The 12,617-nt window shown below is 39.3% G+C and overlaps 1 protein-coding gene across 1 annotated transcript in view; it reads right to left on the minus strand.

Moving 5' to 3' along the window:
- Positions 1–12,617, minus strand: part of DHTKD1 (dehydrogenase E1 and transketolase domain containing 1) — a 95,031-nt gene that overhangs the window by 64,474 nt on the left and 17,940 nt on the right. Inside the window, exon 2 of the mRNA XM_007935432.2 lies at positions 3,371–3,526. Within this exon, the coding sequence (XP_007933623.1) occupies positions 3,371–3,526 (156 nt within the window). The remainder of the gene's footprint in view (positions 1–3,370; positions 3,527–12,617) is intronic.

Here is a 12,617-nt window from a genome sequence, read left to right on the forward strand (position 1 = left end):
AAAAAAAAAAAAAAAAGATGTAAAAACCTTGACTTTCTTTATATGCTAAAAAGAAGCCGCCTGTGGAGAAGAGGAGTTGAAGATTTGGAAAAAGAGTAGTTAATTCATGAAGTGAGATCCCAGAGCAGGCAAAGGGAGCGAGATCCATAACCTGGTAGAAGGATTAGCGATAAGCTAAGTGACATTTCTTCCTCAAGGAAGGTAAGGGAGTTGTGGTTGGGTCTAGAATTAGATAACTTTATAAGTCAGGGAGCAAAAGTGGTTCCCACCAGTGAAGTAGGAGGGTGAGGGTGAGGGCGGAAGTGGTAGGCAACAGTTTAAGAGGGCAGAAGGGGTAGGGATATTTTAAGATGGATATTACAAGGAGATGACCGAGCATTAGTCATCTCCAAGATGACCAAGGATGCTGGGTAGCATTAAGAGAATAGAATTGGCTGAAATCATGAACCTGGAGTGGAAGCTTGGTTGCGTGATTCAGTCATGCTTAGTTAACTAGAAGGCCTGAAAGTTTCATATTGTACTGATACAGTTGGAAACTTGTAGAACAAATGCAGCAGAAGATAAAGAGGCAAGAAATTTGAGGGTGGTAGTGAAACTAGTTGAAATAAGGCTTATATTGGGAAGCAAGGGAGGAAAAGCCAGAAAGGAATTGGTTAACCAGGAAAAAATGAAGAAGCTAAAGAACCAGGGGTCAGACTGAGCTCAAAGCTCAATGGTACTAGGCCTGATAAAGTAAAACAGCTGGAAGGATGGATTGCTTATAGTAAGAATGTTAAACATTGTAATTAAGATTTCAGAGGCATAGTAGCTAAAGTAGAAGGTAGGTGATGGTCTTGGATTAAAGAAAGACATAGTGGTGGACAGATTGCCAGTGTGGATGTTCAAGTCTCCCATGTAACAGCAGGAGTTGTCATGAAGAGGAAGACTGGGAGCCAGATAGCACCAGGAATGAACTACAAAGAAATGGGGAACTTTAAGAAAAACAGATTGTAGTTAAGACAAAAACATTGATGGAAAGTTATGTAAATAAGTTAAGGATGGGAGGAAGGAGGGTGCAATGGAATGGGGTTCCAAAAGGACACAGTGAAGAACTGTGGGAGATAACAGTGGGAGGAGGTTGAAACAAAGAAGAACCATACAAGAAGATCAGAGATGTCAGATGACCAAGGACTTAACATTTTGAGCAGTGACTGGAATAACACATACATACCAAAAAAACAAACCAAACTCACTGCAACTGAGTTGATTCCGACTCATAGCAACTCCCTTTGGGTTTCCAAGGCAGTAAATCTTTACAGAAATAGATTGCCCAGTTTTCCTTCTGCGTAGTGGCTTCTGGGTTTGAACCACCAGCATTCTGGTTAGCAGTCAAATGTCTTAGGCATCAGAGCTCCTTACAACATATGCACACACAACCTTAATTCCAATTGTCTTTTGTCATTAAATCAGTTTATACAGACTTCAAACTTTTCATTCAACTGTTCTTATCATTAATACATATGTGATCAACTAAGACTCAACATAAAACATTTTATAAATCACAAGATGTCTTCACATACATTTTAATTTTGGCAGAGTTTTCTTTTTCAAAAATTGAATTTTCCAAAAATGACATCAACTCTATTTTCTGTCCCACATGCTTATCCAGAACCTTGCCACCCTCCACTGAGAATGGTGTCTATATCCCCTCCCCTTTAACCTGGGCAGCCTTTGTAACTTTGACAGAAGAGAGATCATATCACTCCCAAGGCCAAGTCATAAAAAGCAATATATATTTCTGCCTTGTTCTCTCTCTACAGATATACACCTTTGGACTCCTGACCCATCATATAAGAAGACTTGCTACTCTGAAGAAAGCATGTGGAGAGACTATATAGACAGAGAAATGCCCAAGGAGTTGAGTTCCAGCGCCTAGCTGCCCCCACTCATGTCAGAGACCCCAGAAATGTGAGTGATTGAGCCTTCGTATGACTCCATCCTGACTACTGTCTGACTACAACCTCATGAGACATCCTGATTGAGAATGACCTACCAGGGCCCAGTAAATCCCTAGAACCACAAGAGATAATAAAGTGTTTGTTGTGCTTTTAAACCACTAAGTTTTGGGGTGGTTTTTAAGTAAATAAATTTATAAACGATCAATAGCCAGAACATTACTAATTGATAAATAATCAGAATTTGACGTTTCCAAGATTAAGAAATAACATGAGGCAGGTCCCCAAGATCATGATTGGTGATCCAGGCCCAACTTTTTTAAGTTCCCAGGCTGGGAAAAGTAGAAAGTTACATGCAAGAACACAGGATGTAGTAGAGAACACAGGCTTTGAAAGGAGTCAGATCTGAGTTGTCATTATCCCACTTCTGCCACTTTCTAGGTACAAGTTACTTAAACTCTCAGTATCTCCATTAAGATGGCAATAACTACTTTTGGGGGGGTGGTTGTGAGAATGTGTTGAGATATATAATGTGTCTGGCACATGTTGTTATTGTTGGGTGCCATCAAGTCAATTTCAACTCATTGACACCATGTCTCAGAGTAAAAGTGTCCCATAGGATCTTCTAGACTAAACTACAGGAGGAGATTGCCAGATCTTTCTCTAGTGGAGTTCCTAGGTGGGTTCAAAGTACCAGCCTTTCAGTTAGCAGCCAAGGATTTAACAACTGGGCCACCAGGGCTCCTCTGGCACAGTAAGTTATTGAACACAGGAAACAGGCCCTCTCAGAAGACCACACTAAAGCCTCAAGTCTCCTCCTTCCTGAAGCACTTGAAACATGCTACTTGTTTTTTCCTCACACACCCTGGAAGCCTCAGGTCCTGTAGGCATGCAGCTTCTTCAAGAACAGAGAGCAGTATCTGTTACGGACTGAAGTATGTTTCCCCAAAAGATATGTTGAGGTCCTAACCCCCAAAACCTGTGAGCATGACTTTCTTTGGAAATAGGGTCTTTGAAGATACTTAGTTAATTAATGTGAGGTCATACTGGAGTAGGGTAGGTCCTAATCCTACAAGAGTGGTGTCCTTGTAAAAGAGGTGAAGATACACAGACACAATAGGAAGAGGGCCAAATCACTATGGAGACAGAGATTACAATTATGCTGCAACTACAAACCAACAAATGCCTGGGATTACCAGAGGCAGAGAGAAACAAACAAACAAAAATTTTCCGCTAGAGCCTTCAGAGAGAGAGCATGGTCCTGCTGGCACCCTGAATTTGAACTTCTTGGCTCCAGAACTGTGAGAGAATAAATTTTTGTCATCTTAAGCAACCCACTTTGTGATACTTGTTATGACAGCCCTAGGATACTAATGCAGATTCCCACCACATATTGGCAGTTCTCTACTTCCACCATGGCTGTTAATGAGCTTTACCTGTGGTATTAAAGGGTCCCTGAAGAGTCTGCACAAGAGCTTGGATTTCAGGCACACTGTCCAGTACAGCTTGTCCAGTAAAGAGAGGGTTGATTTTGGCAGCCTTATGACCATGTTCACAATATACCGTCACCAATCTGGCAAGGCCATGATCAACTAATTCAGGAAGAAATAAAACAATACAAACAGTTTAGGAAATGCCCACAAGCAGCAACAACCAGCTTTTAAAAGAAAGTTTTGTGGTTTTACACATTTTTTTATGTATTGCTCTTACCCACGACATCTGCCTTTGGTTTTCAGATTTAAAGACTGTTACAATCTAGGTAAACACATAAAACAAAAACCCACTGCCATCGAGTCAATTGCTACTCATAGCAACCCCCATAGGGTTTCTGAGGCTGTAAATCTTTATGGAAGTAGATTGTACCATCTTCCTTCCATGGAGCAGCTGGAGGTTTGAACCACCAACCTTCTCATTAGCAGTCAAATGCTTTAGGCACGGCACCACTAGAGCTCCTTGGGTAAACACATATATCTTCTTAAATTTATCTTATGATAGTTAAAGTTACTGCAGAAAAAAAAAAAAGATCTAGAACTGGGTGTACATTTGTAAAAATATCTACATAGATAGATAAGCATTAGAAGGGAACAGTCCAAATTGAAAATAACTTCAAAAATGCTGAGATTATGCATAACTGTAGTTCTTTTTTCCATGAAATATCTGAAATATTTTTACATTTTATATCTTATAACTTACCTAAAAGGGGCTCTGGTGGTACAGCATTAAGGCATGTGGGTGCTAACCAAAAAATCTATGGTTCAAACCCACCAGCCATTCTACAGGAGAAAGATGAGCAGTCTGCTTCCATTTACAGCCCTGGAAACCCTATGGGGCAGATTCTACTCTGTCATATAGGGTCACTTCACTATGAGTTGGAATCGACTCAATGGCAGTGGGCGCTTTTTTTTTTTTTTTTTTTTCCAATCTTACATAAATAAAATTGGTAGGTAGAATTACAAAATCACTTTCTTATCTCCTTCCTTATTTCTCAAAGACCCCAGGGACACAGTTATTTCAAATTCATAAAGTCTTAAGACTAGGAAAAGATATTAGAGATTATTTTGTCACTTACATAATACGAAAAACAAAATCCTCTTTATAAAACACCAGATGTGTGACCACCTGGCCTCCACTTAAATGGAAGTCATTATCTTTTAATAAATCCAATCCTATCTTAGACTATTTCACATTGAGCTGAAAGTTGTTTTCCTCCCTTTTCCGTGCTTACCTTCAGTGAACCTCAATCCTCAAGATAGTCTTACATAAACTAACCACGAACTCCTGGAGACATAGCAGATCTATTATTGAGGGTACAGACTTTGGGAGAATTTTAAAAATTTCTGTTACTTACAGAACCTAAAAAAAACATTAGCATGTTGCAAAACATCTGAATGATCATTTTATTAACAAATATTGCCATATAATTTTGGGTTGATAGTCACTATACTACCTAATTATACCTCTTTACTTGTCGCAGAATTAATGAGGAAAGAACAAAGGTGTATTAAATATCTCAATGATGTGTTTGTACCATGTAACAGTTAGATGGATCCATAATGTCATATAAATGAGTCAAACAATCCCAGTAAATTAACTGATTTCAGCCTGGAAATTAGTCACAATAAATTGCTGTAAGGTTCTATTCTGAATCTTGATTCAAGTTTTTAATCTCTGTTTTATAAAGTAGAAAACCTCTGTAGTGAGTTGAATTTGTTGCTTGATGTCAATAAGTTGTTTTCAACTCATAGCAACTCCATGTGACAGAGTGGAACTGCTACAAAGGGAGTTTATATACCTTTATATGTATATGTATATATATATATATATATTTGTTGTTGTTGTGTGCCATCTAGTCGGACCCGACTCATAGTGACCCCTCCTTGGGTTTCCGAGGCAGTATCACACGGAAGTAGATTGCCCAACCTTCCTTGCGAGGAGTGGTTGGTGGGTTTGAACTACCAGCCTTCTGGTTAGCAGTCAAGTGCCTTAGGCACTACGCTACCAGAGCTCGCGCTCTCTCTCTCTCTCTCTCTATGTGTGTGTATATATATATATACATATAGAGAGAGACTTTTAATTGTAATTTGAGTGGAAATTTAGAGCAAATTAGTTTTCCATTCAAGTGTTCATACACATTTTGTTTTGTTGCATTGAATACGATTTCCACAAGGTAACAGCACTCTGCCTACTTCCTTCCTGTGTCCACCATTTCCCTTCATCCTTCTTTCCTATCCTTTCCTGCCTTCTTAGTTTTATCCTGGGGCAAATGCTGCCCTTTTGATCTCATGTGGTTGGTTGATCTGAACTCACTATTATGGCTCAACTTTCAGTCAAACAATAGACAGGCCTATGAGGTGAACAGTAACACGAGGGAGGAAATACTCTTTGGCTGTAATTTTTACAGAAGCAAATCATCAGGTCTTTCTGATACAGAGCTGCTGAGTGGATTCAAACCACTAACCTTTCAGTTAACAGCTAAGTACTGAGCTGTTTGTACCACCAACGTTCCCCTCAGTTGAATAGTATCCCCCCAAAATTTGTATCCAATTAAGAACCTCAGAATGTGACCTTATTTGGAAATACAGTCTTTGCAGATCTATTAAGTGAAGATGAGGTTAGACTGGTTTAGAGTGGGCCCTAAGTCCAATGCCTGGTGTCCTTCCAAGAAGATCATGTCAACTCACACAGAGACACAGAAGGAAGAAGGCCATGTGAACACAGAGGAGAGATGCAGCTACAAAGTAAGGAATGCCAAGGATTGATGGGAACTACCAGAAGCTAGGAAGAGACAAGGAAATGTCCTCTCCTACAGCCTTTAGAGAAAGCAAAGTCCTAATGACCCCTTCACTTTGAACTTGTAGGCTCCCAAACTGTGAGATAATACATTTCTATTGCTCTAGGCCACCAAGTTTGTAGTAATGGTAGCTACTAATAGATCTCATTTATGGCTGAAATCTAGATAGATCATACCTAAGGCACTGCCTCTATTGACCACTGTCTGCTTTAAAAAATAAAATAATTCTTACCTGGGCTGTAGGTCATTGCAAGCTCCTGGTTTTCCTCCTACCTCACTGGCTACTCAACTGCAGTCACTTCTAGGAGCTCCTCTTCTTTGCCCCACTCTAAAATATTGGACCACTTTCTCAATCTATTTTCTCTCTAGGTGGTCTCCTTCACTTTTCCATGGCTTCAATTATCAGGTACAAAACTACATCTTTGGTGTGATACATGCAATAATAAATGTATGGGGTTACTACAATCCACTTTGGAATCTAGTGACCCTAGTGAAAACATTTTCTGATCAAAACCATGTCAACTTCTAAAGATCACTGCCTCTTTTTCTAACTCCTCACTAGCCAAGTGTTTAATGATACACTAGAATAGCAATATGGGAGTTGATATAAAGGGACACTGCTCACCCCAAAGAACACATGGCACATACTGTTCTGGCAGAACCAGAGAAGAATATTGTCCTCCCCTATTGTTCTGGGCACAGCATCTTATATCCACCCTACTTTCTCTCAGATTCTCCTTTCATCGCTTTGGTTTCTTCTATTGGATGAGCCTCATATACCTTCCCTTTCTCTTTCTCAGATCCTTCTAGGTCTCAGGAACTCTGTTTCATGATTAACAAACTTCACTACATTCTAACCTCTTCCCTGAACATTTCTTACACTTCTGGTCTTAACCGAAATCTGGCCTTCCCAGAGGACAAAAGTCAAAGTGCAAAGCTGCTCATCTCCCACACCTACAGCCCTCAAATTTTGAAGATGGAGTCAAATCAATAATCACTAAAAAATTATGGAGTAAAGGAATGTTCAATGAAAAGGTTTCAGTCTATTCAGATTTTTTTAAAGACTATAAAGGTGTATATCCTGCCATGAACCTCCTTTTTATCAAAGTGTATACCCATAACAACAACAACATCTAAGTATATGTATGGGTAGAAAGAGGATTAGTGTATATATATATATATATATATATATATATAGGAATGAATCAGACAAAAAACTTAGAGCTTATCTCTGAGTATGGAGATTGCTGGTTTGTGTTTCCTTTGGTTCATTATATTTTCTAAACTCAGTGAACATGTACAGTAGAGCTCTTTTCATTGCAGCCATTGAAGGGACTTGCTGCCACTGTACTCTGAAAGCTTTGTATTGGTTGACTCCTCTCTAGTACCTCAGGCACATCTGCCCTCAGCAGTTGACTACATAGTTGAAGAATCATATAGTTATATATGTTATATTTGTTTCCAAGACTGTTACCGTGGGGAGAAAAGTAAAATATTGGGGGAGAAATCAAAAAGATCTAGAGATTTTCTGCAAGCATTCTGTGTTTAGGGATTCTCTTGCTTTTTAAAGATCTGTATATACACAAACAAAAATAAATATGTATTTAAGTTAAAATATTTAAATCTCTCATTTCTTTATGACATTTTGTTCTTTGTTGTTGTGTGTTAGGAAGTTGATTCCAACTCATAGCAACCCAGTCTTACAGAGTAGAACTGCCCTTTCCTGGGCTGTGATCTTTATGGAAGCAGATTGCCAGGTATTTTTCCCATGGAGCTGCTGGGTGGATTTGAACCGCCAAACTTTGGGTTAGCAGCCGAGCACTTAACCATTGTGCTACCAGGGCTCCTTCTCTGTTCTCTAAATTACTTTTTGAAAAATTAACTTACCAAGTTCCAGTTTCAAATACTTTGCAGAAAATAATGAAATTAAAATATTTAAAAGGACAATACTACAGAAATAGAATGAATATATTCATTTAAAAAACTTCCTATTTCTAGAACTTTCCTTAGTTTTAGAGATATTTATAGGCTGCAAGGCCCAACTTCTCAACTGCAGCTGCAGCAATTAGGGAGGGAGGTATAGGCTGCAAAGGAGCACAGGAAAACACTGGCAGTGACAGAAATGTTCAGAACTTGATTGTGATGGTAGTTTCACAGTTCTATACATCTAAAAAGGCATCAAATTGTAAATTTTCAACAGATGCACTTTGTTGAATATAAATAACTCAAGAAAGTTGATTTTAAAAAGAAAATGGAGAGGGCTACTTCCCTTGTTGTTAGGCCCTGTCGAGTCCTCTCCCACTCATAGCGACCCTATGCACAGCAGAACGAAACATCGCCCAGTCCTGTGCCAGTCCCATGATCTTTGCTACACCCAAGCCCATTGCTGCAGCCACTGTGTCAGTCCATATGCTTGAGGGCCTTCCCCTCTTTTGTCGACCCTCCACCTTAACAAGCATGACATCCTTCTCCAAGGAATGGTCCCTTCTGACAACATGACCAAAGTAGGTGACAGGAAATCTGGCCACTCTCCCTTCCAAGGAGTATTCCGGCTGCACTTCCTCCAGGACAGATTTGTTAGTTCTTTTAGCAGTCCACGGTACTTTCAGCATTCTTCGCCAACATCACAACTCAAAAGCATCAACTCTTCTTCGGTCTTCCTTGATTCACTGACCAGCTTTCACATGCGTATGAGGCAATTGAAAATACCATGGCTTGTGTCAGGTGCACCTTAGTTCTCAAGGACACATCTTTGCTCTTCAGCACTTGAAAGAAGTCCTTTGCAGCTGATTTGCCCAGTGCTACACATAGTCTGATGTCCTGACTGCTGCTTCCATTGGCATCAATTGTAGAAACAAGCAATGTGAAATCTTTGACAACTTCAATCTTTTCTCCATTTATCATGATGTTGCTTATAGGTCCAGTTGTAAGGATTTTTTTCTTCTTTATATTGAGATGTAATCCATACTACAGACTGTATTCTTCAATCTCCATCAGAAAGTGCTTCAAGTCATCCTCACTTTCAGCAAGCAAAATTGTGTCGTCAGTGTATCGCAGGTTGTTAATGATTCTTCATTCCAATCCTGATGTCATGTTCCTCATATAATCCAGTTTCTCAGATTATTTGTTCAGCATACAGATTCAATAAGTATGGTGAAAGGATACAACCCTGATGCATTCCCTCCCTGATTTTAAACCATGCAGTGTCCCCTTGTTCTGTTCGAATGACAGCCTCCTGGTCTATGTACAGGTTCCTTATGAGTACAATTAAGTGTTCTGGAATTCCCATTCTTCTCAACGTTGTCCATAATTTGTTATGATCTACACAATCAAATGCTTTTGCACAGTTAATAAAACACAAGTAAACAACTTTCTGGTATTTTTTGCTTTGAGCCAAGATCCATCTGACATCAGCAATGATATCCCTCGTTCCACATCCTCTTCTGAATTCAGCTTGCATTTCTGAAAGTTCTCTGTCAGTATACTGCTGCAACCGTTTTTGAATTATCTTCAGTAAGATTTTACTTGGACACGATATTAATGATATTGTTTGGTAATTTCCACATTCTGTGGGATCACCTTTGGAATGGGTACAAATATGGATTTCTTCCAGTCAGTTGGTCAGGTACCTGTCTTACAAATCTCTTGGCATAGCCAAGTGAGTGCCTCCAGCATGGCATCCGTTTGTTGAAACATCTCAATGGGTATTCCTTCAATTCCTGAAGCCTTATTCTCTGCCAATTTCTTCAGTGCAGTTTCGATTTCTTCCTTTGATACCATTAGTTCTTGATCATATGCCACCTCCCATCATCAATTGTATTTCCTATCATTGTATAAATCAAACTATTACTATAAGAGAAAAATGAATACCTTCATGGCAGGCACAATATTGCCTAAACAACTTAGTATCCATGATACCTGCAAAAATTCACAGGAATTACATTTATGTTTAAGTACCTAATGAAGCCAGAGGGACTAGGGAAAACAACATAACACATATATACATGCACACTCCTCTTCAAACTAAAATACTGGAGACATGCCTCTCTCTCTGGAGACTGGCACATAGTAGGTACTCAAGAAATATTTGTTACTACTTGAAAGAATAGATTGAAGTCCTGACATTCAGCATACTGTAAAAGAGTGAAACCTCTCTATAACCCTCAAACTCAGTATAAGAACTGTAGTAGATTCTTTTTGTCATTTTGAATCCCTCTTTTCTGAGAACTACACTCTTTCATACCAAGGAATGAGTCTCCAGGAGCCATATCCATATTACTGTAGTCAGCCTCCTACCACAGTTAATGGATTCCAAAGACACCAGAGTCAAGGTGGGCTAGACTCAATCTTTCCAGAATTTGAGACTTGGAATTGAGAGACATGTTGTGACAAAGAGTTAACCTGAGACTGTTATCCTCAGGAAGTCCTGATTGCAAGGTTGGGCCTTGGCTGCTGCCCCAGAACTTGGATTTCAGGAGGGTTCCCATCTTTCCCTAACTGATAAAACAATGCCTAACCTGTTGGTGCAGACAGTGAGGTTTATGCTGAACACCTGTTTTCCTTGGAGTCTGCAATTTTGGTATATGTAGAGGGAGCTTACGTGAGAAGTTTCCAGTAAAAACTTTGGCCTTTCCTGGGCAGAAACACTGCACACATGCTGCATTTTCATCACTGAGGAAGAGTGTACTCTGTGTGGCTGCTCACAGGAGGGAGAGTGAAAAAGGAAGCCCAACCCACTGCCATGAAGTTGATTCCAACTCACAGCAACCCTATAGGACAGAGTAGAACTGTCTCATAGGGTTTTCAAGGCTGTAAATCTTTATGGACACAGACTGCCTCATCTTTCTCCCATGGAGTGGCTGGTGGGTTTCAACTGCCAACCTTTTTGTTAGCAGTCAAATATCTTAACCACTGTGCCATCAGAAAGCCTATACAGGGATTTATCCAGACTCTGTGCATTTTTCTATTATGATCCAGCTCTTCTCATTACTAGAATCAACCTCAGCCTTGAGTACAACTGTATGCTGAGTGCTATGAGTCCTTCTAGTGAATCTCCAAGTATGAGGGTGGCCTTAGGGACCCCTAACTCACATGGCACAGGTGACACAGGAGCCAAGTCATATGTAGGTTCATTAATAGCTACAATCTGTTAGTTCACACACACCTTCTGCTGATATTCTCAGTTGGCTGTTTTTTTTTTTTTCCCTTCCCACATCTTTGTTGTTTGACTTATCCTTCAATTCTAGGAGATATCTTTGTAATTTACAAATAAAATCCCCTCTTTCCTTAAGTTAACCAGAGTTGGTTTCTGTTGACAGCAACCAAAAGAATCTTAATAATACAAAAGGTTAAAAAAATTATGATAGAGATAATCAAAAAGCAAATTCACTGCCACTGAGTTGATTCCAACTCAGAACAATCCCCTTTTGGTTTCCGAGACAGTAAATCTTTACGGAAGTAGATTGCCCAGTCTTCCTTCTGTGGAGTGGCTGGTGGGTTTGAACAACCAACTTTCTGGTTAGCAGTCAAATGGCTTAGGCACTATGCTACCAAAGCTCCTTATGATAGAGATATCTGTATCAACTAATTTATTCTTTGCTGTAAGCAAACATGGGAAGGCGACAGCATTCAAGTGTTTGTTTTCTGAAGGAAAAGTGTTCTTATCAGCCAGTGTGAAGTACACTGACTAGTAACTAGTAAACCAGTTGCCATCAAGTCACTTCCAACTCATGGTGGTCCCAGTGTGTCACAGTAGAACTGTGCTCCATAGACTTTTCAATGTTTTCTTTTGAAGTAGATCACCAGGTCTTTCTTTTGAGGCACCTCTGGATGGTCTAGAACCTTCAATCTTTTGGTTAACAGCCAACTGTGTTAACTGTTGCACTACCTAGGGACTCTACACTGACAGGTAACTATACTTAAACTGAAAGTCAAAGGCTATTCTTTTTCATCTTCTAGTCATAAACTATCTAGAACAAAGAATATACAGAACATATCCACAGTTCTATTTCTTGTCAAGAAGGCATATGCTTCAAGCAAGTGAGAGAATTGAATATCTATAAAAACATTAAAGACTTCCACAAAGGGGAATTTTCTTGAGAACTCTATTGAAATGAGATAGGTGTCTCCAACTTTACCTTAGGAATTTCACAGATGGCCCCATTAAAAACCATATGGCTTTGAATCAGAATACTATATTTTGTACAATAAACTTAGATAGATCTAAGTCATGCAACTGAGTTAATTTTATATCTTCCCCTCCAATCTCATTTCAAACCACATATATAGCTTTTTTTATTTTTTTTTTAATTAGGATTTGGGTGAAGATTTACAGAGTAAATTCACTTTTCATACAGCAGTTCACATATACTTTGTCTCATGTCATTGACCAA

Source organism: Orycteropus afer, unplaced genomic scaffold (genome assembly GCF_000298275.1).
Source record: "Orycteropus afer afer isolate SDZICR_OR568_19922 unplaced genomic scaffold, OryAfe1.0 scaffold00028, whole genome shotgun sequence".
NCBI classification, from domain to species: Eukaryota; Metazoa; Chordata; class Mammalia; order Tubulidentata; family Orycteropodidae; genus Orycteropus; species Orycteropus afer.